Raw genomic sequence first — 26,612 nt, 5'->3', positions numbered from 1 at the left:
GAGCGCCGGGAGCGGAGCCCCTTCGACGCCCCACACGTGTGGGGCAGCAGCCGCGGGGTGGCTCGAGGGCAGCGGGATGGATGCGCTCGGCTCCGTGCCAAGCAGGGGTGGCTTTGCCGAGGGGCCGAGCGAGAGGCCGGGGGCCCCGGATGGGGTTTCAAAGCTCTGTGTGCGCGGCTCACGCAGGCGCACGCTGCAGATCGGAGCGGCTTCCTGCTCTGCCGGCCATCCGCGGGTCCCTGCGGGAGAACATGGGTGTGAGCAGCGTTAGCGAACACCGTAAAGCGGCACCGCGCTCGGCACGGCGGGCGATGCGGGTTGGGGAGCGCAGTGCGTCCATCCCGGCTGCAGCTCGGCTGCTCTGCCCGGGACGTGGGAGGAAGGGCTGAGCCTCCGCCTGGCCCGTGTTCAGCTCAGCTGGCACAGCGCTGCTCCCGGACCGGCCCCGCGCGGTTGGGCAGGTCCAAGGTCAGCACAGGCTGCCAGCACTCGGGCTCACTGCTCTGCACTTTGCTGCCGTGTCCCCGCTGTGCCCAGCGAGTCCCGGCCGCCTCCTCCTCTACCTCCTCTTCCTCCTTCTGCTCCTCGTGCTGCTGTTGTTGCCCCGGGATGTGGCTGTGGCTGCTGGCGCTGCTGGGGCTGTGGCTGCTGCGGCGTTGGCACCGCGAGCGGCAGACGGTGCCCGGCCTGGAGGAGAAGTTCGTGCTGATCACGGGCTGCGATTCGGGCTTTGGCAACCTGCTGGCACGGCAGCTGGACGCGCGGGGGCTGCGGGTGCTGGCGGGCTGCCTGACGGAGTCGGGGGCCGCACGGCTGCGGGCGGCCGCCTCGTCGCGCCTGCAGACCGTCGTGCTGGACGTCACCTCCAGCAGCAGCATCGCCGCCGCCGCCGCGTGGGTGCAGGAGCGCGTGGGGCAGAGAGGTAGGAGGGGGCCGGGCGGGGAGGGGGCACGGTGGGGGTCGCGACTCACCCGCCCCTATTGCAGGGCTGTGGGGGTTGGTGAACAACGCCGGCGTCGCCATCCCCACCGCCCCCAACGAGTGGCTGAGGAAGGAGGACTTTGTGACGGTGCTGAACGTCAACCTGGTGGGGCTGATCGAGGTGACCCTCAGCCTCCTGCCGCTGGTGAAGCGGGCGCGGGGCCGCGTGGTGAACGTGGCCAGCGTGATGGGCCGGCTCTCCGGCTTCGGGGGGGGGTACTGCCCCTCCAAGTTCGGTGTGGAGGCCTTCTCCGACAGCCTCAGGTGAGTGCCGTGCTCCCCAAACAGCTGCACCTCTCCAGGCTCTGCCTGGCAGCACTGGGTTGCTGGCACCAGGCAGGGAACCCTGCTGCTTGGACCTTGCACCACGTGCGTCCCGTGGAACGGCTCCAAAGTTTGCTCTGGCCCCATCCCGTCCCATTGACCTCAATGTTTGCTCGTGCATCGCCTCAGCCCCACACTGGACTGCCTAGGGCGCACTGTGTGGTTGGGTTTCCCCACTGTGCCCCGGAGTGAGGCACGGCAGGGAGGCACAGCCCCACACAGCCCGCAGCCCACTGCTGCTCCCATCCCACGGCATCGCTGCCTTGCAGGCTTGAGATGCAGCACTTTGGGGTGAAGGTGAGCATCATCGAGCCGGGCTACTTCAAGACGAGCATCACCAGCACCGTAGGCCTGGAGAAGAGCTTCCTCAGAACCTGGGAGAGGCTGCCCAATGAAACCAAAGCGAGTTACGGGGACAAATACCTGCAGGACTGTGAGTGCATCCCCAAAGCCCATCCGGCACCGCAGTGCTGAGCTGCGCGGGGACCAGCGGCCTCCGGGTCCCTTTGGCACGAGGTAAGTGCCTGTCCCCTCCCTCTGCCCCCAGTCCTGACAGCCATGCGGCAGGCAGAGAAGAGGTGCAACCCCAACCTCTCGCTGGTGACGGACTGCATGGAGCACGCACTGACCAGCCGCTACCCGCGCTGCCGCTATGCAGCTGGCTGGGACGCCAAGCTGTTCTACATCCCGCTCAGCTACATGCCCTCTGCCATCACCGACGCCTTCTTCACCTGGTCCTACCCCAAACCTGCCCAGAAAGTGTGAGGCAGCGTGGGCGGAGCTGGCATGGCCCCACAGCTCAGATCCCACATCAGCACGCGCTGCACAGCACCGCCGCGGCTGGCAAACTGTTTGCTGCTGAATAAAGATGACCTCCTCCTCCCCGTACGTCGTGACTGAGCCGTGCCCCTTTCCTCGGCAGCACACTGAGGCTGTGCCCATGGGGGAACAGTTGGCACAGTGCTGCCAAGCCCCCGCCCCACACAGCCCGTGCCCACTTTGCCATCCCCTGGAGCGGGGGGCACACGGGAGCTGCTGGCAAGCGGGCGGCCACCCCAGTGCCACAGTGCAGAGCGGGAGCTCTCAGCCCCAGCAGTGCTGCTCTGCTCTCATCCCGGCATCGCTGCATCCCCATGTGCTTCCTATGAGGATGGTGCGATGCAGTCGGCCCTGCAGTGTGGATCCGGGCGCTGTGCAGGGCCTCAGGTCGCGCTCCATCAGCACGAGCAGCTGTTGCAGAGCTGCAGCAGCACTCCCGGAATGGCTCTGCGCAACACGAGGTAGTGAGGATCAGGGAACTCGAGGTTTATTCCAGGGCTGGTGCAATCCTGCCCACCCCGCAGCACTGCCTGCAGCAATTCGGGCACCGCTGCTGCCCCGTGCTGCGTGGCACTGCTCCTCTGCACTGAGCTCTATTTATACGTGGGGACGTGGGCTGTGCGAGGACTTGTGGAGCGGCACAGACCTGCCCAGGTAACCCCGAGTTTTGTGCTGTGGTGTTTGCAGGTGCAGCTCCTCCAGGACGGGCACAGCGCAGGGAGATGTGCAGGAGGAGTCAGGCAAGGCTGGACTGGGGGTGTTCCAGTGGGGTGGGAGCTCTGTGGGGTGGCAGGTGCTGCTCTGAAGCCGCCCCACTGCGATGCTGTGCTCCGGGGGAGTGTGGTGAGGTTGCACCGAATTGAGTCCTCAGTGCGTCTTCCTCATGATGAAGGGAAACCTCATAGGTGTGTTAAGGGAACGGAAACTGAGTGCTGTGTGCGGTGGGAGGGTGGGGGTAGGTAGGGCCGAGAGCCACAAACCAGCACCCACCCCGAGCTGCAGTGGGTTCCAATGGGGTGGCAGCCGATAGGGAAGCGCAGGACTCACATCTGAGAGCTAAATACCCCAAATCCAGGGAACAGCCCCCAGTGTAGCGTGCTTGGGGCAGCGGCGAGACAGCTGCAGGGGCACAGCCAGGACCCGGGATGACCCCGACCCGCAGGTCCTTGCAGGCAGACCCCGCTCAGCCCCTCTCTTCCCCCGGTCAGGATGTGGCTGTGGCTGCTGGCGCTGCTGGGGCTGTGGCTGCTGCGGCGTTGGCACCGCGAGCGGCAGACGGTGCCCGGCCTGGAGGAGAAGTTCGTGCTGATCACGGGCTGCGATTCGGGCTTTGGCAACCTGCTGGCACGGCAGCTGGACGCGCGGGGGCTGCGGGTGCTGGCGGGCTGCCTGACGGAGTCGGGGGCCGCACGGCTGCGGGCGGCCGCCTCGTCGCGCCTGCAGACCGTCCTGTTGGACGTCACCTCCAGCAGCAGCATCGCCGCCGCCGCCGCGTGGGTGCAGGAGCGCGTGGGGCAGAGAGGTAGGAGGGGGCCGGGCGGGGAGGGGGCACGGTGGGGGTCGCGACTCACCCGCCCCTATTGCAGGGCTGTGGGGGTTGGTGAACAACGCCGGCGTCGCCATCCCCACCGCCCCCAACGAGTGGCTGAGGAAGGAGGACTTTGTGACGGTGCTGAACGTCAACCTGGTGGGGCTGATCGAGGTGACCCTCAGCCTCCTGCCGCTGGTGAAGCGGGCGCGGGGCCGCGTGGTGAACGTGGCCAGCGTGATGGGCCGGCTCTCCGGCTTCGGGGGGGGTTACTGCCCCTCCAAGTTCGGTGTGGAGGCCTTCTCCGACAGCCTCAGGTGAGTGCCGTGCTCCCCAAACAGCTGCACCTCTCCAGGCTCTGCCTGGCAGCACTGGGGTGCTGGCACCAGGCAGGGAACCCTGCTGCTTGGACCTTGCACCACGTGCGTCCCGTGGAACGGCTCCAAAGTTTGCTCTGGCCCCATGCCGTCCCATTCTCCGACAGCTTCAGGTACAGCACAGCCCGGCTGTGTCCTTCTCGGAGTTTGGCAGCGGCAGAGCAGCGCTGGTTTGCCTCTGTCCTGCTTTCGCCATTCCCCCCCCGGCAACTCCTGTCCCAATAGAAGGGAAAGGCACGGAGCGGTGGGGAGGGATTGTGAAAGGTGTCCGTGCGGGTTGGGAATTAGGCGGGTGGGGGCCAGCGGTTGTGCAAATATGGGAAGGGTTGGAGCAGCGCCATCTCTGGGGGGGGCAGTGCTGGGTCCCATCCTGGGGCAGTGACAGTGATGCCTCCATCCCCATTCAGGCGTGAGATGAGACCCTTTGGGGTGAAGGTCTCCATCATCGAACCCGGTGGATTCCGAACGGGGATGACCGACTCCAAAGCGGCAGCAAAGGAACTGCAGCGCCTCTGGGCACAGCTCCCGGCAGAGACCCGGGAATCCTACGGCCGCGGCTACCTGGAGACCTGTTAGTACCTCCCCCCACCCTCCACAGCTCTGCAGCCACCCCGCGGATCCCTCCGCCCCACTGACCCCCTCCCCGCCCTACAGACGCCCGCCGCAGCGTCCTCCTGCACCGCCTGAGCAGCCCCCGCCTGTCCCGCGTCACCGCCCGCATGCAGCACGCGCTGCTGTCCCGCAGCCCCCGCAGCCGTTACGCGGCCGGCTGGGACGCGCTGCTCTTCCTGCTGCCTCTCAGCTACTGCCCGACGTGGCTCTGCGATGCCCTCGTCGCCTTCCTGATGCCAAAACCGGACTGCGGGACGCCCTGAGCGCATCTCTGTCCCCGCTCCGTGCTGCACGCGGGGCTCCTGCGGTTGCAGGACCTCATTAAACGCGTTTTTCCCTTCTACAGCAGCAGCCCTTGCGCCCTCTGAGCTCGCAGCTCGCCCTGCGCTGGGGCTGCGGGCAGAGGGGCACAAAACGCCGCTGCGTTGCTCCGGCCGTGCCAGAGCCCCTCCAGCAGCTCACCCCTAACACGGCATCACCCTCCCCCTCCCCCCAGTTTGCCATCCTCGGGCGTTGGCTGCTTTCTACCCAGCTCCCATCTCCCGCAGCTGCCGGGGGCTGCAATCAGCTCCATCCTCCGCTGCATCTTCAGCGCAGGAGAGGAAAGCCCCCTCCCCAGGATCCCTCCCTTCCCAGCTGGGCTGCACAGCTCCATTTGCCCCCCCTTCTGCGCCCTCGAAGTCCGCTGGCAGCGATGGGTGCTGCCGTGCTTTGGCACATCAGATGTGTGGGCGGTGACTCACGCATCCTTCATACCTCTAATTAAGGGATAATTAGCGATGACGATTTGGGAGATGGGCCCCCGAGGCTGTGCAATTGCTTGCAGGACTGAGCAGCGATCAGCACAGACCCACGCCGCCCACCCGCGTCCCTTCTCCCACTGACACGTGCGGGGACTGAGCTCGTGCGGGACCGGGGCGATGCGGGGCGATGCGGGGCGATGCGGGGCGCGGGTTGCACGGAGCCCACTTGCGAAGCAGAGCGTTCCTGTAGGTTTGGTGGTGCAGCGTCCCAGCAGCCGGCACAGCATTGTGGTCCCTGCGTGTCCCTGGGGACGGGCTGCAGAGTGCGGGGGGGGGGCGGGGGGAAGCCTGCGTAGGGAGGGCATTGGACTCGGAGCAGCGCTGCCAACAGCAAAAGCCGAGGGAATGGTGGCTGCAGATTCAGCTGCTTGGGGTAGAAGCTCCGTGGGGTTTTGCCTCTCTGCCTCCCACCCCCCAACGCTGAGCTCCCTGGGGCCCCTCCACCCCAACCCGGGGCCTCTGAGCGCGGCCCTTCCGGAGAGGAAGGGGCCCCTTATCCCATCAATCTCCAAACAAATGGGGCCCTGGGGGGAAGGGGGGGTGGGGAGGCTCAGCACGCTGGGGCGATGCGTTCGGTGCGGTGCCCTCTGAGCATCCCAATTCGGTGCTGCAGAGCAGAGCTCAGAGGAGCGGAGTTCGGCGGAGCCACTCCCCCCCTCCAGGTCCCAGGTGGGGTCAGCCACACCGCGCAGCCCTTCTGCTGTGCCACCACCAACGGAGCTCTGAGCTGCTCCTTCCCTGAGCCCCCGAGAAGCAAAACGCCAACGCCGGGAGCTTCCAGCACGCGGCGCATCGGGCCCCAGCCGGACCGCGTGCACCGCTTTCAGGAGGGCGATGCCAACCCGTGGCATCCCTGGCGTGGGGCAAAGCAGCGCCCGTTCCCGTTTGCAAACAGCGAATCCCGCGGGTCGGTACCTGCTTGGTCTTTGGCCGCCCGCCCGTTGTTGAGAGAGCGCCCACTTATCAGTGCACGCGCTTCCCTGTTCCCTCCGTGCCTTCCTTCCGAGCGATTGTTGGTCACGATGTCTTGTCTGCACTTGTAAAGGAGATTTCCTGCAATTGTTCTGCAGGACTTGCAGCCCGAGGCAAAAACGTTCTGCCTATCAGCCCCCTCCCCAACGTGGGGCAAGGCTGAGCCCCCTCACTTCCCCTGCGCGCTGCCCCGCTGTTGTCCGCTGATTAATTGCTGCCGGGCACAGGAGCAGCTGTGGGGATGGATGCGTGCTGCATTCCGACCGCTGAGACAGCACCCGGGGGTTGCGGTGCCCCGGCCCCTCAGTGCCGTGCTGTGCCACGCTGTGCCGCTCTGTGCCATGCCGTGCCGAGCCGTGCCGAGCCGCGCAGCACCGCACTGTGCTGCTTTTGTCATCTTTCCCCAGCAAAGAACCCGAGGGTCCCCGCGCATCGCCGCAGGGACGGGCACAGCGCGTTCCCCTCAGCCCACCCCATCCCACGGACTCACAGCTCCGGGGATCCATTCCCCCCACCCGCACCCGGCCACGCTCCGCCCGGGGCTCCGTGCCCCCCAGATCCCTCATGGGGCGGGGATGGATGCGTTGCGGACCCCCCAGCACTGAGGGCAGCACCTGTCCTTGTCCCCCCCCCTTGGCCTAACGCACCGCCCTCGGGCACACACCGCGTCCCCGGGCCGCCTCAGGATACGGGGCTGCCGCGCTCATTTCCTGAGGGGTGGGAGCCCGGAGCGCAGCCCCGCAAGCCCAGAGCAGCTCCCGCAGCCACGCCGCGAGGATCGCATCGCGCACCCCCGGTGAGCCGCGTCCCCGCACCCCGAGATCCCACCGCCACTGCGGGCGGGGAGCGCAGCGCAGCCCCGGGGCTTTGGGCACAGCTGCGGTGCTGTGCGGTGCTGTGCGGTGCTGTGCGGTGCTGTGCGGTGCTGTGCGGTGCGGCCGTACCGTCGGCAGCCCCGGGGTCGGGTCCTCCGTGCGCGCAGGGCTGGGGCCGTGTTGGGATCCGCGCTGGGATCTGCTGAGGGATCTTTTAAAGGGATGATGTGGGAATTGGCACGCTGGAAGAAAATCCCGTAGGATTAAAAAGAGCCTCAGAAGCTCAGAGGGCTGAGCTGTGCCAGCAGAGACCCGCTGGTTTTCACCTGTTTCCCAGCTGTGCTGCTCAGATTTTCTGCCTGATTCATTTTGATCTTTTCCCGTGGCCAAATGAAGGCTGCTCCCCGCAGCCTCTCCCCTCATAAATAAGAGCTGCTGTTTCCGGAGGGGTCTGAGGGGTCTCGGTAACATCCCTCAGGGCAAAAGGGCGGAGGGATGTAAAGCAGAACCTGGTGAGCAGTTCGACACCGACAGCTGGATCTGCGTCCCATGCCCCGGTGCTGCAATTGGCCATCATTAGGGTTAGGCAGAAAGCCGCAGGGAGGTGTGACCTGTGGGGGTCTCCAAGGTTTATCACCCTGGGGGGCTCCCAGCACCGCGGTTCATCGCTTTCCTTTTCCCTGCAGCTCCCAGCATGGCCGAGGCGACGGCAGCCCCCAGCGAGACGCCCACCGCCCCCAGCGAGTACGGCGAGTACCACAACCTGTCGGAGCTGCTCCATCTCCTCAACTACAGCTACAGCGCCTGCGAGTTCAGCCTGGACGAGAACGCCAAGCGCGTGGCCGTCTTCGTGCTCTACCTCGCCATCTTCGTGGTGGGGCTGGTGGAAAACCTCCTGGTGGTCTGGGTGAACTGGCAGACACGCGGCAGCCGGAGCCTGGTGAACCTCTACGTGCTGCACATGGCCATCGCCGACCTGGGCGTGCTGCTCTCGCTGCCCGTCTGGATGCTGGAGGTGATGCTGGACTACACCTGGCTGTGGGGCAGCTTCCTCTGCCGCTTCACGCATTACTTCTACTTTGCCAACATGTACGCCAGCATCTTCCTCCTCACCTGCCTGAGCGTGGACCGCTACGTCTCGCTGCGCGGCTCCTCGCCCTTCTGGCACCGGCACCAGCACCGCGTGCGCCGCGTCGTCTGTGCCTGTGTCTGGGTCCTGGCAGCGGCCATCCCCTTCGTGGAGGTGTCCCACATGCAGCTGGTGAACACCGGGGACCCCATCTGCATCTTCATGGCTCCCTTTGAGACCTACGACGAGTGGGCGCTGGCGGTCAGCTTGGCCACCACCGCCGTGGGGTTCCTCATCCCGTTCCCCATCATTGCAGTGTTCAACGTGCTGACGGCGCGGCTGGTCCGGCGCTCCAAGCCGGAGGGGGGGAGGCACTGCCTGCTCATCTACACCTACATCGCAGCGTTCCTGCTCAGCTGGCTGCCTTTCCACGTCCTGCTCACGCTGCTCACCCTCGACGGCACCCACATCGCCCTGCACTGCTCCTTCGCCCACTTCCTCTACTTCTTCTACGACGTCATCGACTGCCTCACGCTGCTGCATTGCGTCCTCAACCCCATCCTCTACAACTTCCTCAGCAAGAGCTTCCGCAGCAAACTCATCTCGGCCGTGGTCAGGTACGTTCCCAAGGATGCAGCTGGGCAGAAGGGCGCAGAGGGCTCCTCCTCCTCCACGCAGCACTCCGTCATCATCGCCAAGGATGGCGGCGCTCCCAGCTAAAAGGGAGCGGGGTGCCCACCCGAGGTTGGTGCGGGGCCGGGCAGCTCCCCGTGGGCATGCTCTCCAGTGGGCGTTTTGCTTTCTGGTCAGCCCCCCACGGCGCTCTGAAGATGAGGGCAATGTGCCCAACAGGAGTTGTGGATCTGTCACCTCTGAGCACTGTCAGACCTATTTAGCCAAAGTAAGATCAAGAGAAAGAGAGATGTTCCGCCTTCCTAGAGAAATGCTTGTAGCAATGGATGCGTTGCTCGGTGTGCCCTGACCCCACGCAGCCCCACGCTCTCTGCAGCCCTCAGCTCACACCTGAACCCCGCTGTGGGATGAGTGCTGCCCTCTCACTCCGATGCCATTCGAGCAGCATGGGGACAAAATCCACTGCTTTAACACAGCTCCCACTCCAGCACCCAGCACAGAGCCTGCAGCACAGTGTTGAACTGCAGCAGGGAGGAACCGCTCAGCACAGCTTTGCAATGCAACATCTCAGACCCAGAGCCGGCGGTCTTCACCCTTAAGACATCTCTGGGGTGAGAGCCGGGGGTCCCATCTGCATTCAGCAGCACAGGACCCCCACGGGCAAGAGGTCGGAGCATCCAAAGTCTCTCCCGGCTGCACTTCTGCTCAGTCACGCGCCGCGTGTGGGTTGGGCCCTGGGCAGGGGAAGGTGAAAGTGCCACCGGAGGGAATTCATCCATCCGAAGGCCTTGAGCTGCCTAAGAAAGTGAAGCATAAGCAAATCGGACCGGATCCAGGGACAGGATGCTCACGGCCCCGTGGAGCACAGGGCAGGATGTGCCGGGGGATTCCCCGCACCGGGGCTGCACCGAAGCCCTGGCACAGAGCAGCAGGAGCAGCCCCCTCCTCAGCCCCCCCGCTGCACCCACCGCTCTCCCATGGCGCCCCAGGGCTGGGACAATCCCCCAGCTCATTTTCACTGCAGAAATGAAGTTGAGCACGCAGCGCGAATCCGGCAGGCACACGACACAGCCACGCAGCGACGCATTCCAATTCCACACACATGCATGTTGCTACGTTTCACCGATTCAACCCACTTTGGGGAAATCTAACACACCTGTGCTCCCCCAGAGCCACCCCCTGTGCTCAGCTGCCCCCCCCCCCGGCCCCCACTCCGTCTCATAAAGAATCTTTTTAATAAAGAAACGCAGCACGAGAGGTCAACGTTTTCCGTTTTTATTATTCTAAATAAAAAACCACACTTTGTGCTGAACAATGGAGTATAAAAGAACCTGATGTACAACGATTTTAGACATCTACGATCTGGGGGGAGGGGGGGGGGGAAGTTTACAAAATATACAAAACTTTACAGCAAATAGATAGTAAACACTTAAATATCAGGAGGTCAGTACCTACGATTAACTTAACGAGGAGGTTAGACAGCAACGCGTTCCGCTCTTCTTTCTGCTTTGTTCCTTGGTGGGGATCCTTCGGGTGCGCTGCGGGGGGGGGCACATGGGGCTGCCCCCCCAGAACCAGTGCCATTGGGGGAGCAGAGCAGAGCAGAGCAGAGCAGAGCTCACTCCCATCGCGTTTCCACATGGAATAATTCACAGGGAAGGATTCAACACAGAGACATTGGGGGTGAGAGCGCTTCACAGCCCCCCCTACCCCGAAGCAGCCAGCAGGGAGGGCTCTGTCCCCACGCTCAGTGGTGGGGGTGGGGTTGCTCTGCCCCACAGCATTTCAGTGTAAAACTTCTCTTTTTGGTTTATGTGCACAAAAGGCTTTTGCTTCACAGCTTGGCCGGATGCGGGGTGCCCGCAGCTCCGGGGGGGCCTCGAGGCTTTGGGGACGAGGCGGTCCCCCCACAGCCCATCCCAGCAGCGGGTGGTCCTGCAGGGAGCAGCACTGCATGCATCAGCACCGGCTCCTTCCGCAGCACCGGGACGGGTCTGGAGGATCCACTGTCAGCAGGACGGCCACAATGGGAGCAAAGCAACGGAGTGGTGGGGTCGGGGAGGACGGGGACGCATCCCCTCCATGCTCCGGTAACGGCGCAGCGTGAGCCGAACTCTTCAGCGCGCTCCAGGGAGGTAGGTCGGCACCACGAGGGTCACCACCCTCATTTTACAGATGAGGAAACTGAGGCAAAGAGGTGAAGTGACTTGCCCAAGGCCACAGCGGAGCGGGGGGAGCACCCCCGAATTCCCAGCTCACGGCGCCGGGCCGCTCGGTCCGTTCCATATCAGTGTTCTCTGTGCAGGAGCGCAACCCATGGCGGCTCGAAGGCGCTTCCTGTTTGTGAGGTAGTACGAGTTACTGGAGGGCGGCCCCGACTCGCGCTGCGGTGTCTGGGACGTTTGCTCCTCTCCGTCTCTGCCCCACAGTGGGATAACGTGGGAATGGGGCGGCCCCATCCTTCCCGGTGTAAACACCGCCGGCGACGCGGCGCCGCGACCCCCGAGCTGCGCCCAGAGCCACGCCGTGCCTGGAACCGCCAGTCCTTCCTTCCTTTCTGCTTCCCTTCTCCTTCCAGCCCGGCACCGTCCCGCTCCAGCTCTGCCCCTCTCTGCTGAGGTCAGAAATTCGTAGCAGCATCGGTTTGTGGGTCAGCTCTGACTGTGGGTCGGCCGAGTCAGTGGGCGAAGAGGTTTCAGAACAAAATCTAGATTCAAAACCTAGTGAGAAACGCTAAGAACACAAAACTCGGTGGCCTCTAACGGGATCAGAGGTAAGTAAACACGACAGACTTCTCGGGAACAGTGACGTAGCTTACGTGCTGTTGGTTCGTACAGTCTAAAAAGCCCTGGCAAGGCCAAGAAATAAAAAAATAATAAAAAAAAAAGGACAAAGAAAAAGAAAAAGGAGGAATCCATCCACGACGCCTGACCGTTAAATAAAACCGACGACGCTTTTCTGCAGCTCCTCCCGGCCCGGCCCTGCCTCACCCCATCAGCTGTCCGCGTTCTTCTCCGCGTCTTTGGAATGGATAATGTACATGAAAGTCTGCTCGATGGTGAAGTCGGGGGGCAGGCTGCCCTTGTGCACCCCGATGTGCTTGCTCATCAGGTTGAGCGTGGAGCTGTAGTGGCCGCAGACGGTGCAGCGGTACATCAGGGCCCCCGAGTGCGTCCGCAGGTGGCACTTGATGGTGGAGCGGCCGCGGAAGAACTTGTGGCAGACCTTGCACTGGTACGGCTTCTCCCCGGTGTGGATGCGCCGGTGGTAGTTGAATTCACTGGTGTGGGCAAAGCGCTTCCCGCACACCTTGCAGCTGTACTTGCTGTTGCCCGGCTGGCTCTGCAGCGCCAGCTCCTCGCTCAGGAACTCCTCGGGCAGTTTCCTCTTCTGCAAGCTCTGCGGCTGCAGCCGCTCGCCGAAGCCGGGACGTGCATCCACACCGCCGCTGCACTTGTGCTGGCTGACGTGGTAGCGATACGCCGCCTCCAGCTTGAAGCTCTGCCCGCAGAAGTGGCAGCGGAACAGGGCCTCCTCGGCGCTCTGGTGCACGGCCAGGTGCTTCTCCAGCAGCTGCCGGTCCACGAAGCTGCTGGCGCACACGGAGCAGGAGAAGACGGCGATGCCCAGGTGTGCCAACGCGTGCCACAGCAGGCTGCAGAGGCTCAGGTGCCGCTGGTCGCACACGCCGCACGTTTGGCTCTTCAGGTTGACGTGGTCCAGGAGGTGGTTGCGGACGGTGTGGAAATCTTTGGCCAAAGGTTTCCCGCATGCAGCGCACGCCAAATCCGCGCCCGACCCCGCGGTGAAGGCGCCCGCCTTGCCAGGCAGAGGGTCGCTGGGATGCACAACCACGTTGTTGTCGAAGACCCCATCCCTGCGGTGCAGGGTGAGCTGCCACTGCGTGAAGAACTTGGTCTCGCACATGTCGCAGGAGAAGAGGAAGATGCCGATGTGGGACAGCACGTGGGTCACCCTGGAGTTGCGGTCCTGGAAGTGGGTTTCGCACACCTTGCAGTTCCCGGTGAGCAGGTCCACGTGGTCGCGGGCGTGCTGCCGGATCAGCTGGATGTTGGGCTCCAGCACCTTCTTGCAGACCTGGCAGGGCATGGCTCTGCTGTCGCGCCCATCGCTCTCGAAGGCCAATTCCTCCTCGCTGTCGTCGCTCAGCTCAATCACCTCTTCCGACGGCCCCAGCTCCTCGCTGGCGTCCTCGAAGTGCAGCTCGTCCTCGCCCAGCTCCTCCAGCTGCAGCTCGTCCATCGGCACGAAGCCCGGCTCCTTGCAGTGCTCGCTGTTGCTGGGACACGAGTTGCTCCCCGTGGAGATGTCCAGGGATGAATCAGCTGAGAAGAACCCACCTTTGCCATAGTCGCCGTTGCTCTGCACCTTGTACTGCTGGCAGGAGCCCGCGGAGCTCTGCACGACGCTCCCACCGCCCAACCCGGGCTGCGCTGCTGTGACAGCACCAGGACCAAACGGCCCCGGCTCTGCGTCCCTGGGGGGCAGCGGGGGCTGCAGCAGGGGCACAGCCTGGCTGCTATCGCTCCTCTCCTCCTCCTTGTAGCTGCCCGCTCCCTCCCCGTGCAGCACGTAGCCCCGCTCCGCACCAAAGTGCTCCGCACTCCCCCGGGGGTCCCCCAGCGCCGGGCTCTGCTCCGAGGCACTGCCCACAGCACCGGGCCGGGCATCCCCTGAGGTCAGGGGGGGCTGCTTGGGGATGGCCGCGCTCTCCAGGTCGGGGAAGGTGGAGTGGCAGGCACGCAGCAGGTCCTCCATGCCCAGCCGCTCCGCCACCTCGTAGATAACACCCACGTTGATGAGATCGGTGAAGAGCTCCGAGGTGTACACGAAGCTGAGGATCTTCTCAAAGTTGGCCGGCGTGATGAAGTCCACCACGTAGGTGCGTGCCGCGTCCAGCCCCGTGTTCAGGAAGAGGTTCTGGAAGTACCCAGCAGCGCAGGCCAGCACGGCTTTGTGCGCGGCGAAGGAGCGCGAGCCCACCAGGATGGTGACGTCGCACATGGTCTCGGAGAGGCGGCACTTGTTGAGCTCCTTCAGCAGGTTGTTGGGGTGGTTGGTGCTGTGCAGTTTGATCCTCATGCCCATCTTAGCAGCTGGGGGGGCCTCTCCTGCTCAGCTGCTCCTTCACGCCCTCATCAGCTGCAGGGGCAGCAGGTGCTGCCCGGCATCCAGCAAGTGGCAGGGCAAGGGGCTCTGGGGGGGGGGAAACATGAAGAAAAGTTAAAACCTCGACGAGGAGACATAGGAGACGTCGCTCCAACGCCCCACCCGTGGGACAGCCGCGGGCACAGCTCTCAGATGGAGCTGGGGCAGAGCAAGGAGGAACAGCGCTGCCCCACAGATGCCCTCTCCGCTCATCTTGGGGCCAAGGTTGGTTCTGCAGCCACCCCAGGAGCGCTCCTGTCTGCATCATGACCCCATGCCCCCCCCCGCAGCCCCCATCACCTCTGCCTAGGCAGGATCTGGCCCCAACACCCAGCACAGCCCGGGGGGGCTGCACAGCACAGTGCTGAGGCACAGCCTGCAGCCCCGCTGCTTCCAGCCCCTCTCCCCCCCCCACGGCTCCCTATCGGCCCCCCCAGCCTCCCCTCAGCCCCCCCGCCTTGAGGAGCCCAATGGAAGCCACCCAACCCCCTCCCAAACTCCGTCCCGCAGTGAAAGTTGCGCTGAGGCCGCTCCGCGGAGGCTCCTTCCGACGAAACCGTGCCCGGGGCCGCCGGTTTTGAGGGGGGAGCGCGGGCCGTGTGATGCTCGTGGGGGCGGCCCCAACCACCCCACCCCCCACCCTCGGTCCGCGTCCCCCTCCCCTCCCGTGGGTCTCGTAGCGAGGTCCGCATCTCGCGGGCAGTGAAGATACCTCCCCCACCTCCCTCCCCCCAACAAACCGCGGCTCTGCCTGGGGGGGGCCGCCCCCAACGCGCCCCGACGGCCCCGGGACGTGAGAACGGCCGCGCCGCCGCGATCCCCGCGGGGTCGGGGCCGGGGGGACCCTTAGGGGGCGCGGCCGTCGGTCCCGTCCCGCCGCGGCCGCTCCTTACCCGCCCGGCGCCCCGCACCATCCCCGCTCGCTCACACAAAGGCGCCGCCCCGCCCTCCGCCCTCCGCCCGCCGCTCCGAGCGCCCGCCGCCACCGGAGCCGCCTTCCGCCGCCCGCCCGCTCCGACGGGGCCACAGCGCCGCGGCGGCCCGGAGGGGAACTGCGGGGGGAACGCGGGGCGGTCCGGGTCGCGATAGGGGGAGGGTCGCGATAAGCGGCGCGCTCCTCCCCTTCTCCCCCCCCATCGCCCCCACCCCGGCGCAGACACACAGAGGCGGGCGCGGCTCCGGGCTGTGCGGTGCTGTATGCGTGCGGTGCGCGTACAGCGCGGTTCGGACACGCGCGTTCCGCTCTCGGCGCGGCCCCGGGGTTCCCGCGACGGCTCCGCCGCGTCCCGTCCGCCCCGTCGAGGTCGCTCCTCACGGCGCGGGGCGGGAGGGCCCGGCAACCCGGGGGCCGTCCGGGGGGGGTCCTGGGGAGCAGCGGGCGGAGGGGCCGCGCTCAGCGTGTCCCGTCCCGGCCGCGCCCCCGCCGCCCCCCGCCGCCCTCCCGGGTTCCGCCGCCCGTTTCCCCATGAGCCCCACGAAGAAGTCGTGCATGTCTCCTGCGGAGAGAGCGCCGTCAGCGCCCGCCCGGCCCGGCCCGGCCCCCTCCGCGCTGTGCTCTCCGCGGGGCCCCGCCTCGGTTCCGCTGCGGGGCCGGGCGCTGTGCGGGGCGGGCAGCACTTACGCTTCTGAGGAGGCGCGGGCGCCGGGGGACCTGCGGGAGACAGAAGCGGGCGCTGAGCGCTGCCGTCGGGGCGCGCACGGGGACCGGGAGAGACCCCTCAACGCCGCCCGGCCCCCCCGCACCCCGCCCCGCCCCGCTCCGCTCTCACCGTTCTCCTCCTCCCGCAGTAGCTGCAGAAGAGCGGCGACGGCGGCCCCCGGGCTGCCCCGGGATCTCCAGGGCAGCGGCTCCGGGCCGGGACCCCTCTGCGGGAAGCGGAGCGGTGAGCGGAGCCGCGCGGTGCCACCCCCGAGCCCCGACGGTGCGGCCGTACCTGGGAGCGCGGCGCGGAGCCCGGCGGGGCGGAGAGGGCGAGCGGCAGCGCCAGGGCGAGCACGGCCAGCAGCGCGCGGCTCCGCATCGTCCTACGAGGATTGTGGGTCGGGGGGCGTGAGCGTCGGTATCGGACCCGGAGCAGAACTTGGGCGGGGAGCAGCGAGCGGCTCTGGGAGCAAATCCCCAACCGGGAGGCGCGGGCTGGGGGCTCCCACCCGGCTGCAGGAGGAGCAGGAACCGCAACGGGGAGGGAGCGGGGGGGGGGCACGGGGAAACCCTGGGAGGACCCGTGATGGGGGATGCATTATAGGGAATGCGTTATGGGGGATTCACTATAGGGGGGGTGTGTTCCCAGGATGCTATGGGGAGTACGCTGCAGGAGTGGTGTTGTGGGGATATGGGGGGGGTGAACGTGGCTCTGCTGCAGAGCTGGGAGAGCCTCACCACCTGACAGCGCCCTTAATGCCCAGTTTGTGCCATGCAGGGATGTGAAGATGTGCACGGACCTCAGGCAGGTTAGTCCTGCACACTCACACCCCCACGTTATCACCAACACGTGCACAGCTGCACGCACACTGATGGCCAGCCCCGCTCCCAGAGCCCCCAGCCCTCCCCACATCCCAGCAGCGCCTTCAGCCCTCTCTGCTCCCATCCCTGAGCTCTGCCAGCCTTTGTAGGGTGAGGAGGAAAGGCAGTGGTCGCTCCAGAGGCCTCAAGGTAGCTGGTGCTGGGTGCAGGGACACAATACCTGGTGCAGGGATGTGGTGAGGGGTGCAGGGATGCAGGGCAGAGCGCTCGGCGCCGGCTGTGACCTCGCTGGTGGCTGCACCGATGGCTCTCAGCACGCTCGGCCCGATGGAGATGAAGCCCCACCGCTGCTGCGGAGTTAAATAAGGGGCTCTGCTCATGGCACGGCGTGGGTGGGCGAGAGGAGAGCCGCCAATGGGGCTGCGGGGGGTGGCACCCCCACCCCACAACTTCATGCCCACGCGGGCGCCGTGACACCGCCAGGCACCGCAGCACGCGGCCCACGCAGGGGTTGGGGTGGCACGCGGACACCACTGCGCCCCGTGCATGGGGGGATGCACGTCTGGTGGTGCCACGGCCTCGTGCTGTGTGCGTGCGTGTGTGTGTGTGCAGTGTGAGCTGTCTGTGTCTCGGCTGTGCCACACCGGTGTCACGTCTGCCATGCAGGAGGGCTGTGGGGGGGCTTCACGGTGCTGTGGGATTCAGCTAAGCTCACGTGTGTACGGGATGCACACCTGAATGGTGCACCCCCATCCATCTGCGCACAAACACGCAGACCTCATAGACCCCGTGCCCCTGCCCCGTCCCAGTCCCATGCAGCCCACAGGGGCGCTCCCAGGCGTGGCCCCATCTGTGGCCGTGCCCCCTCCGTCCCCCCCGTATGTGACCCCAGGCCCAGAGTGCTCAGCGCCCCCTCTGAAGACCCCCATCCCTACCCCACAGCTGCGCAGACTGAGGGTCTGTGGGTGGGGGGAGCCCAGCACAGCGCTGCACCGGGATGAGTTGCAGACCCCACGGGATGGCAGCAGAACGCAGCTGCTCACGTGGCAGCGCCGCCCGGGGCAGGGCAGCATCTGCAAAGCCGGGGATGTTAATTAAATCGGAGCCTGGCCAGAGCCGGCCTAATTAATTAATAACACCTACTTGTGCGGCGCCGGGTGCGAGGCAGCCACGAAGCACAGCAGTGCCCCGGGCTTGTTTACGGCGCTGCCCCTCTCCATGTATGGGCGATGGGTCCCCGTGCTGGGAGGCGATACAGCCCTGGGGGGGGCTCGGGGAGGGGGGGTGAGCCTGAGGTGTCCCTGCACACGCACGTGCCCCCCCCACGTGCCCGCTGCCCGCACATGGTGCCCGTGCACGACATGGTGCCCGCGCACGACTCGGCCCCACCTGGGAGCTGCTGACGCGACCGGGAGCTGTCAGCTCTGCCAGAGAACGCGGGTGACGTGCGGGGATGGGAAAAATCCCAGTCCTATGCCAAAATCCCACTCCCAGAGCCTGACGTGCGCAGGAGAGAAAAGGAGGCGGGAGGGGATGGGGGCTGCATGGGGACTCCCAGGATCGGTGCTGCAGCCGTGGCAATGTGGGTCCCTTTGGGCGGTGTGGGGATCTGCACAGAGCTGGGGGCTGCAGAGGGGGGGTCCTGCAGTGGGGGTGGAGATGGGGGCAGGGAATGGGGGACCGCAGTGCCATCCACCCAGAAATTGCGACTTGGATGCAGGCGCCGCTTTCTCACTTAATGGGAAAAGTGGCCGCAATTTGGGGCCTTTCCAATCACAGCAGAGCCGAGCGCTCGCTGCAATCAGGCGGCAGGAAAAGAGCTGGGGGGGGTCAGGGGGGGGGGGGCTCTGTGCTGTGCTGCGCTCTGAGCCGCATCCTACTCCCAATCCTGGAATGCAGTGGGGAGGGGGACACCTCCGATGACAGCCCCCACATACGGACACCGGAACACGTTTAATGGGATGGCAGCAGTTCCCGTGCGGTGCAGGGGGGGTGTGGTGGACCCCCGGTCCCCCACCTCCCCCTCTCAGTGAACCAGGATCTCCATCTTGTGGCTGCCACGCTTCTTGCAGACCGGGACGTCGCTGCTGCCTTTGGCCGACTCCACCACGGTGACGGCCACATCGCCCTTGGGGAACCGCGTGGAGAACCTGGGGGAGATGGGGGGGGTGGGCTGGGGGCATGCCTGGCCGCGCCCTTCCTGCTGCCCAATGAGCTGCCTCCAATCTGGCCCCGCCTCCTGCCACACCCTCATGCTGCCCAATGAGCAGCCTGATTCCTCTCCGCTCTTCCCGATCCACCCTGAGCTGAGGCCACGCCCCCTTCCGGAAACGCCCATATAGACCACGCCCCTCCGGGCCACGCCCCCCCCCCCAGCCCCGCCTACTGGTCGGCGATGCTCAGCGGCAGCGCCTGCGCGGTGGCATCCATCAGGGTCTGGTGCAGGCGGGTGACGAGCTCGATGAGGTGGGGGCTCACCAGCAGGAGGTCACCTTTACCCCCAGCAGTGGACGTCTGTGGGGCGGGGTGGTGTTTTGGGGGGGGGTCAGCGCTGCTCAGCCCCCGCTGCCCTCCCACTCCCCCCCCCTCCGTTGGCACCGTACCTCCTTGAGGTGCAGCGCCAGCAGCCCGTCGGAGAAGCGGCTGACGGAGGCTCCGCGGATGTCGCTGAGGCTGAGCACCATTTTGGGCTGCGCTGCTTTGGGGTCCGCCAGCACCAGGTGCTCGGTGGTGAGCAGCAGCAGCCGCGGCACCGTCTGTGGGTTGGGGGGCAGTGAGAGCAGCCCTGCACCCCCCCTGACACCCCCCATGGAACGGGGCTCACCTTCCCGTTGGCTCTGTTCACCTTCTGCACCGCCTCGGCCATCACCAGCTTATCCTTGGCCACCGCCTGCAGCTTTTGGTACTTGCGGTTCTGCGTCAGGCCCAGGTACTCACCACGGAAGGGCTGCTGCAGGCTGCGGATTGAAGGGGGGGGGCGGATCAGCTGAGACCCCCATGCTTCCTCCCCTGGCCCCCCGCGTGTGACCGCACCTCTGTGCATACAGCGCCTTCTTGTCCTTGAACAGCTCGCTGGCGCACAGCTTGGCCTGCAGCACGGCGCGCTGCTGCGGGGAGAGCTGCTCCCGGTACTTCTTACACTGCAGAGATGGGGCAGTGCAGGGGAACCGGGTGATGAGGTGCCACCAAACCCCCACCGCCGTGGGGACCCGTGGATCCCACCCCCACCTTCCAGCGGTAGAAGATGCCCTTCAGCTCCTGGTTGGCGTCAGACAGGAACTTATAGGGTGCAGGGGGCCAGGTCCGGTCCAGCACTGCCATCGGGGGGAGGTTCTTCTGCAGCCCCATGAGGTACTTCTGCACCTGGGGGGGGGGGCACACAGGGTGGGCGGGGGTCCCTGGGCACAGCCCTGGGGGGGCTGGAAGGCACTGATCCCCTCGGTGCTCACCATCCGCCGGTAGATGAAGTTGGACAGACGCGTGCGGGCGTCGGAGCGGAAATAGCGGCGGTACGTCCTGCGGGTCTGGGGACAGCGGGAGTCAGTGGGATGTGGGACCCGATGGGGTGGGACCCCTTCCCTCCGTGTTCCCCATTGGATGTGTCCCCCACCCCCCTCCCCATACAGCCCTGCCCCGACAGGGTGGGCAGAGCCAGGGCGGACAGACAGACAGCCCCGGACGCAGCAGGACAGCAGGATAGAGGAGCTCAGGGGTGCATGGCCCCGCAGCGGGGCTCACCCCATTACCTGATACCCTTTCCAGTATGCAGAAATGGTGCTGGCGGCCAAATGGCGGCGGCGCTGAACCTTCAGCTCCCGAAGGAGCCGGCGGGACTGCAGAGGGACAGCCAGAACCCAAAGAGCCCAAAGGAGGAGAGGGAAACACCAACACACATAGCGAGCGAGAGGGAGAGAAAGGGAGAAAGGCAGGAGGAGAAATGGAGAGAGATGGGGTGAGACGGTCCTGGGGGGAGCAGGACCCCCCCGACCCCCTGCCCCCACAGCATCACTGCCCCGGAGTGTGGCCCCAAACGCCCGCATGGTGCACAGTGCTCACCTTCCAGCCCCGTGCGTACGCCTGCAGCAGCAGCACCGAGCGCTTCATCTGCTTGTACCGGTTCCTTTGCTGCAGGGGGAGCAGGGGGGGGTCACACCCTTGGACGCCCCATGCCCCCAGCCCAGGGGGTGAATGGGGAAGGGTGCAGCACAGCCAGGACCCCCCTCCTCACCGCATGGCCGCGGAACCATGCGGAGATGAGGATTTGGCTCTTGCGCATCAGCTGGTACCGCTTCTGGCAGCGCCAACCGCGGAACGTCGCCTGGATGAGGGTGGCCAACTCGGCCACGCGCTGCTGGCGCCGCTTCTCCAGGTCAAAGAGCTGCAGATGGAGCAGAGCTGAGGGCTGTGGTATCACCCAGAGACCCCCGAGGGGATGGGAGGCTCAGAGAGGGACTGGGGGGGCTCAGAGCAGGACTCACCCCATTCCCCTCCCCCCCCGCAGCAGCCAGAACCCCCAGCCCCACACTCACAGTTCGTGGCGAGCGGATGAAGATTTTGGTGTGGCCGTACGCCACCTCCTCGGGGGGGAACTTCAGCTCCGCCAGCAGCACCTCAGTGCCCTCCCTGCAGCACGCAGGGATGCTCAGACCCTGCACCCCACAGCAGTGGGGCTGCGGGACGTGCAACCACCCAGCCCCCCCTTTCTCCCCCTGACCTGTCACTGCCCATCCAGTGGGGCCAGGTCCTCCTGCTCAGCATCTTGTAGCGCTTCAGGAAGGGCTGGTAGAGCTGGCGGAAGGCGTAGCCTGCACGCCGTACCCGCACGTTCTCCATCAGCCCCAGGTAGCGCACCTGAGCCAGCACCAGATCCGGAGTGAAGAGCATTGCTGTCTTGGTGTCATTGGGTTTGATGCACCTGGGGAGGGAGGGGGTGGGGGCAGCGGTGGTGGGCACGGGGGGGGGGGTCCCACTGTGTATCCCACACACGTGGTCCCGCCTGGCACTACCTGATGTAGTTGGGGTTCTTGGAGTAGAGGTTCTTCATCAGCGTCGCCACAGATGCCTTGAACTGGGAGCCGGTGGTGGGGGGCAGTTTGAGGGAGGGTCTTTGGGGGTCACCCTCGGGGAAGAGGGAGCGCAGCAGAGTGTGCCGGGCGGCCCACATGGCCTGGGACAGGTCACGGAACAGCAGGTCGTTGTTCTTCTCGATGAAGCCTGTCACGTTGTAGGTCACCTGGGGATGGGAGCAGGGTCAGTGCCATGGAAGGGCTGGGATGAGGACTGGGTCAGGGGAGTGGGAGCAGGGCCAGCGTGTGCTCCAGCCCCACGGAAAGGATGGGAGGAGGACTGGGTGCCCTGCTTTTCCCCGGGGATGGGGCTGCGGGTGCCCTGCACCTTCCCAGCATAGTGGTGGATGCGGAAGCAGCGCAGCGGCAGGCTGACGTCGGTGACGTGTTTGGCGTTCAGCGTCTCTTTGCTCTCATAGCGTTTGTGGGAGGCGAAGATCTGGTTCAGTTTGGTGATGAAGGTGTCCTCGTTCACGGTGCCGGGCCGCAGGCACTCCTCGTCCAGCATGGCCAGGATTCCAATCTTGCTCTGTGCCGTGGGGGGACAGCGTCACCCCCAGCCCACCCCAAAACTGCCCCAAAATGCCCGAGCGCAGAGCATTGGCCCCACTGAACCACTTCAGGACCTGAAAGCCCCACTCTGGGGGCAGGAACTCACGTTCTCAATGAGGTCGCAGATGATGCTGTTGTCAAAAAACTCCACTGGCGTCCACTGGATGCCCTGGGAGCAGAGGGGTGTCATGCACAAGCCCTGCCCCATAGGCACCCCCCGTTGGTGTAGGGCAGGAAGCGGACGTCCGGCCGCCGGGACGGGGATCCCGAATCCCTCCCCGCCTTCCTGCCATTGAGTTGCTCTCCCGGTGGGGGGCGGTGAGGAAGGGACGCGCTGTGGGGCCGTCTGGGGCGCTTCCCCATCCCACTGAGGCTCCCCAGAGCCACATCCCTTTGGGGTCAGCGTTACCTCTCGGACGTATTCCTCCTGCTCCTCCTTCAGCGTCATCAGGATGAAGATCTGCTGCAGCTTCTCGTTGCAGTAGTTGATGATGAACTGCTCGAAGCCGTTGTCCTATGAGATAAGCGACCCGAATGGCAGATGTGTGCTGGAGACCCCACCCCACATCCCTCCTGCAGACCCCCGCCCCACAGCCCTCCTGCTGCCCCTCACCTGGAAGATCTCGAAGCCGTAGATATCCAGGACTCCCATCACCTTCCTCTGCTTTCCTGGCTTCACCTGGGGCACAGAGAGACTGAGCCACATCCCTGTTGGGGGGGGGTCAGCACACGGTTGTGGGTTACCTGGGGGCTCACCTTGATGCTGGTGTTGATGCGGTTCACCAGCCAGTCGAACAGGCGGCTGTAGATGTTCTTGGCCAATGCATCACGGCCGTAGTAGCCCTGGGGAGAGGGGAGGGGGGCTCACAGGGGGGTCCCATGGTGTGAGCCCAAGGCGGGGGGGGGGCATCCCTGCTCACCTGGGAGACGCTGAGCGCAGTCAGCACGCTCTCATCCCGCACCTTCACAGTGCGTGAGCACAGCGCCTGCTCCAGAGTGCTGGGGTCCAGCCCGATCAGCTGGCTGATCTCCTGCAGCTCTGTGCCGGACAAAGCGGTGCTGAGGCTGTGTGGGGATCACGGGGGAGGGGGGGGGGTCCCATCTCACCCCCTCCGCCCCACCGTACCCCGTGGCTCGGCGATGCTGGATGCCTCCATCCCGCTGGCCTGGAAGCAGCTGCTCAGCTCCACGTTGCCCAGTTTGAGCACCACGGCCGTCACCTCCAGCAGCGCCGTCACCTCGGCGGGTGTGAAGCCGATGATCGCCATGGCATCCTGGGGGGAAGGGGAGGGATGGGGGCAGCCATGGGGTGCTTGGGGCGCGGGGGGGGGGGTCGTGCCCCCGTACCTGCATGGCACGGAAGTTGGTGGCATCATCCGTGCCGGGCAGCACTGACTTCTCACGGTTCAGGTAACCATAGTGGCTGCAGTCCGGGTGCAGCTTCAGCTTCTCTAGGGTGGGGGTGAGGGGGGGAATCTCAGCCATAGTCCCCAAGACCGGGCATCCCCCCCCCCAGCTCCATGTTGGGACGTACGGAGCAGCTGTGCTGAGCCCCCCGCCAGCAGCTGGTAGAAGATGTGGAAATTCCTCTCGCCCTTCACGTGGCGGACGATGCGGGATTTCTCCAGCAGATCTGTCAGGGTTTGGGGGGGGGGGGGAAGGATGAGTGTAACTGCAGCGCAGGGGGGGCTGAGACCCCGGGGGGGGGGGGAACAGCACTGACAGTTAGTGATGACCCCTCCCAGAGGATCTCCCTTGAAGTCGAACTCCACATCCATGTATTTGCCCTGAAGGACGGGGATGGGGTCAGGGTGAGTGGGTCTCAGGGGGACCCCTCCCCACACCCCCTCCCCGCTCACTCACAAATCGGGAGGAATTGTCATTGCGGATGGTTTTGGCATTCCCAAAGGCTGTGGAGGAGGAGGATGGGGTTATGCAGCACCAGGTGGTGCAGTTTTGGGGGGGGGTGGGGAGGGTGAGTCCTGGGGTGTGTGGGGCACTCACCCTCCAGCACAGGGTTGGACTGCAGCAGCTGCTCCTTCACTTTGTCCACCTCCTCCCCTTTGCTGCTCACGGCCGCCACATAGGACATCACCAGCTTGCTGGCCTCTGCAACGGGGATGTCAGCCCTGGGACCTTGGACCCCCCCATCCCGCAGCCCTGCAGCCCCCAGCCCACCCTACCTGTCTTGCCAGCTCCACTTTCACCAGTGATGAGGATGCACTGGTCCCGGTCCCGGTCCCGCAGTGAGCAATATGCATCATCAGCAATGGCGTAGCTGTGGGTAAGTGGGACTCAGAAAGGGGCTTGGGGGGACTGGGGGGGGAACTCAGGAGCCTTGGCAGGACCGAGGGTTAACAGCATCTCCGTGCTCACATGTGGGGTTTCACAGCAAAGAAGTTGCAGTTGTGGTACTCCTCCACCTTCTCGGGGGTGTAGATGGGCAACGGCTTGTAGGGGTTCACTGAGATCACCACCTCCCCAATGTACGTCTGCAGGTGAGCGGCAGTGTGAGTGCAGGGCCAGGACAGAGCAGGCTGCTCCCACCCCACCCCAGACCCCATATCCACTGCTGTTGCCCATCCCAGACCTCATATCCATCCCCCTTCCCATCCTAGACCCCATATCCACCTCTGCTCCCCATCCCAGACCCCATATCCATCCCCCTTCCCATCCTAGACCCCATATCCACCTCTGCTCCCCATCCCAGACCCCATATCCATCCCCCTTCCCATCCTAGACCCCATATCCACCTCTGCTCCCCATCCCAGACCCCATATCCATCCCCCTTCCCATCCTAGACCCCATATCCACCTCTGCTCCCCATCCCAGACCCCATATCCATCCCCCTTCCCATCCTAGACCCCATATCCACCTCTGCTCCCCATCCCAGACCCCATATCCATCCCCCTTCCCATCCTAGACCCCATATCCACCTCTGCTCCCCATCCCAGACCCCATATCCATCCCCCTTCCCATCCTAGACCCCATATCCACCTCTGCTCCCCATCCCAGACCCCATATCCATCCCCCTTCCCATCCTAGACCCCATATCCACCTCTGCTCCCCATCCCAGACCCCATATCCATCCCCCTTCCCATCCTAGACCCCATATCCACCTCTGCTCCCCATCCCAGACCCCATATCCATCCCCCTTCCCATCCTAGACCCCATATCCACCTCTGCTCCCCATCCCAGACCCCATATCCATCCCCCTTCCCATCCTAGACCCCATATCCACTGCTGTTGCCCATCCCAGACCCCGTCCTCCTCCCTTTACCCCCACCCCCAACCCCGCTCCCCTCCCCACGCCCGCATCCCGGTCCCCACATAGATTTCCCCGCGGCTGAAGCGCTCCTGCAGGGTGCGGAGCAGGGCCTCCTCGCTGAGCGGGTCCAGCATCACCAGATCCCCGACGGCCGCAGCATCCAGCAGAGAGGTGGTGGCTTCCATGGCTGGGGGCTGCGCGGTGCCTGGGGCAGAACGGAGGGGGCTGCCCTGGATACCCCCCTCCTCCTCGAGGCTTCAGGGCAGCTCCGGGAGAAGCGCGGAGCCGGCAGGAAGCGGGGACACCTGGGCCCTATTCTTGGGGCTGGGATTAATTCAGCCTCCGCTTCCTCCCTCCTTCCGGGCCGGGGGGAGCTGAGCTCGGGGCTGGGGGGGACACCTGAGGGGTCGCGGCTCCGCCCAACCTCCGCCCTCACCTGGTGCGCTGCCCGCGACCTTCAGCCCCGCTTCACCTTCACCTCCCCGGGGCTGTAAACCCAGCCCTGCCTTCGGGGTCGGGGAAAGTTCACGGGCGGGGGGTGGCGAAGAGGCGGGGGGGGGAGGGGGGCGGTGGCAGCAGCCGTCGAGCAGAACGGGGCCGACCGAGACCCCGCAGGGGGCTGCGGCACGGAGAGCCCCGACGGCGGAGGAGGGATGGGGCGGATTTGGAGCCGGAGCCCCCCGCAGCACCGGGGCAGCGCCGGGATTCCCCGCAGGGCCGGGGCTCGGGGTCCCGTTGTGCCACCTCCCAGCCCCCCCCCCCACCCCCCGGGCGCGGTACCTCGGCCGGGAGCGATGGGTCGGTTCTCACCTGCGGCTTGCGGGACGCCGGCTGCGGGAGTGGCCGAACCGGGGCTGCCTCCCGGCCAGGACCCACACTGGGGTTGGCCCCGTCCGGCCCACGAAGGGGCGGGGGCCCAGGGCCCTCCCTCGGGGCAGGGAAACTGAGGCAGCAGCAGCAGCAGCCCCGAGCCAACGCTCCCAGACCTGTGCGGGGTCCCGGCCCGCAGCGCTGCCGCCTCCCCGCAGCAGGAACAAGCAGAGAAATGCAATTGTGGCCGAGCAAACAAAAGGAGCTTCCTCCCGGGGCTCCGGGAAACCGGGGCAAGGTACAGAGCTGGCAGCAGCCGGGCCACTCCCGGGAAGACGTCTGATCCCGGG

The 26,612-nt window shown here is 65.7% G+C and overlaps 6 protein-coding genes across 16 annotated transcripts; 3 read left to right on the top strand and 3 right to left on the bottom strand.

The window, feature by feature from the left end:
- The first annotated feature begins 215 nt into the window (after positions 1-215).
- Positions 216-2,193, top strand: LOC104916668 (retinol dehydrogenase 16-like). The gene is made up of 4 exons (XM_085212365.1): positions 216-922; positions 987-1,245; positions 1,575-1,738; positions 1,853-2,193. The coding sequence occupies exons 1-4, from the start codon at positions 610-612 to the stop codon at positions 2,068-2,070; spliced, it is 954 nt and encodes a 317-aa protein (XP_085068491.1). The 5' UTR covers positions 216-609; the 3' UTR covers positions 2,071-2,193.
- LOC146542440 (retinol dehydrogenase 7-like) lies at positions 2,174-4,986 on the top strand. Of its 5 annotated transcripts, none has more exons than XM_085212321.1 (6): positions 2,174-2,585; positions 2,812-2,864; positions 3,333-3,646; positions 3,711-4,142; positions 4,437-4,600; positions 4,684-4,986. In XM_085212321.1, exons 1-6 carry the CDS (start codon positions 2,174-2,176, stop codon positions 4,902-4,904), a joined length of 1,596 nt encoding a protein of 531 aa, XP_085068447.1. In that variant the 3' UTR covers positions 4,905-4,986. The 5 variants fall into 5 exon arrangements, with proteins under 5 accessions (XP_085068447.1, XP_085068450.1, XP_085068449.1 ...); XM_085212324.1 differs by having other exon boundaries at positions 2,348-2,585; positions 3,711-3,969; XM_085212325.1 differs by having other exon boundaries at positions 2,457-2,585; positions 2,812-3,029; positions 3,711-3,969.
- Positions 4,987-7,092: 2,106 nt separating this feature from the next.
- Positions 7,093-10,174, top strand: ACKR5 (atypical chemokine receptor 5). Of its 2 annotated transcripts, XM_085212351.1 has the most exons (3): positions 7,093-7,212; positions 7,918-8,917; positions 9,111-10,174. In XM_085212351.1, exons 2-3 carry the CDS (start codon positions 7,926-7,928, stop codon positions 9,280-9,282), a joined length of 1,164 nt encoding a protein of 387 aa, XP_085068477.1. In that variant the 5' UTR covers positions 7,093-7,212; positions 7,918-7,925; the 3' UTR covers positions 9,283-10,174. The 2 variants fall into 2 exon arrangements, with proteins under 2 accessions (XP_085068477.1, XP_085068478.1); XM_085212352.1 differs by having other exon boundaries at positions 7,918-9,253.
- A 730-nt stretch (positions 10,175-10,904) lies between these two features.
- Positions 10,905-15,251, bottom strand: ZBTB39 (zinc finger and BTB domain containing 39). 2 transcript variants are annotated; one of them, XM_085212303.1, is made up of 2 exons: positions 14,996-15,251; positions 10,905-14,150 (listed from the first exon to the last, which is right to left on the bottom strand). In XM_085212303.1, exon 2 carries the CDS (start codon positions 14,040-14,042, stop codon positions 11,928-11,930), a length of 2,115 nt encoding a protein of 704 aa, XP_085068429.1. In that variant the 5' UTR covers positions 14,043-14,150; positions 14,996-15,251; the 3' UTR covers positions 10,905-11,927. The 2 variants fall into 2 exon arrangements, with proteins under 2 accessions (XP_085068429.1, XP_085068430.1); XM_085212304.1 differs by having other exon boundaries at positions 15,031-15,251.
- Positions 15,252-15,279: 28 nt separating this feature from the next.
- Positions 15,280-16,913, bottom strand: TAC3 (tachykinin precursor 3). 3 transcript variants are annotated; one of them, XM_085212391.1, is made up of 5 exons: positions 16,787-16,913; positions 16,037-16,127; positions 15,872-15,968; positions 15,724-15,753; positions 15,280-15,598 (listed from the first exon to the last, which is right to left on the bottom strand). In XM_085212391.1, the coding sequence occupies exons 2-5, from the start codon at positions 16,121-16,123 to the stop codon at positions 15,414-15,416; spliced, it is 399 nt and encodes a 132-aa protein (XP_085068517.1). In that variant the 5' UTR covers positions 16,124-16,127; positions 16,787-16,913; the 3' UTR covers positions 15,280-15,413. The 3 variants fall into 3 exon arrangements, with proteins under 3 accessions (XP_085068517.1, XP_085068516.1, XP_085068518.1); XM_085212390.1 differs by lacking the exon at positions 16,787-16,913 and having other exon boundaries at positions 16,037-16,262; XM_085212392.1 differs by lacking the exons at positions 15,724-15,753; positions 16,787-16,913 and having other exon boundaries at positions 16,037-16,264.
- A 1,587-nt stretch (positions 16,914-18,500) lies between these two features.
- On the bottom strand, positions 18,501-26,516 carry MYO1A (myosin IA). Of its 3 annotated transcripts, none has more exons than XM_085212269.1 (29): positions 26,233-26,516; positions 25,515-25,657; positions 24,561-24,676; positions 24,368-24,462; positions 24,189-24,293; positions 24,048-24,094; positions 23,908-23,971; positions 23,719-23,817; positions 23,532-23,635; positions 23,311-23,458; positions 23,105-23,223; positions 22,941-23,027; positions 22,798-22,863; positions 22,594-22,698; positions 22,291-22,353; positions 21,961-22,161; positions 21,573-21,799; positions 21,281-21,481; positions 21,096-21,189; positions 20,795-20,944; positions 20,623-20,691; positions 20,313-20,399; positions 20,016-20,090; positions 19,795-19,929; positions 19,600-19,706; positions 19,391-19,523; positions 19,170-19,322; positions 18,953-19,080; positions 18,501-18,716 (listed from the first exon to the last, which is right to left on the bottom strand). In XM_085212269.1, exons 2-29 carry the CDS (start codon positions 25,635-25,637, stop codon positions 18,593-18,595), a joined length of 3,225 nt encoding a protein of 1,074 aa, XP_085068395.1. In that variant the 5' UTR covers positions 25,638-25,657; positions 26,233-26,516; the 3' UTR covers positions 18,501-18,592. The 3 variants fall into 3 exon arrangements, with proteins under 3 accessions (XP_085068395.1, XP_085068393.1, XP_085068396.1); XM_085212267.1 differs by having other exon boundaries at positions 26,263-26,516; XM_085212270.1 differs by lacking the exon at positions 20,313-20,399 and having other exon boundaries at positions 26,263-26,515.
- Positions 26,517-26,612: the final 96 nt, after the last annotated feature.

Source organism: Meleagris gallopavo, chromosome 31 (assembly GCF_905368555.1).
Source record: "Meleagris gallopavo chromosome 31, MGAL_WU_HG_1.1, whole genome shotgun sequence".
Classification (NCBI taxonomy): Eukaryota; Metazoa; Chordata; class Aves; order Galliformes; family Phasianidae; genus Meleagris; species Meleagris gallopavo.
Note: the sequence above shows the minus strand (reverse complement) of the source record. Positions and strands in the feature narration are given on the sequence as shown.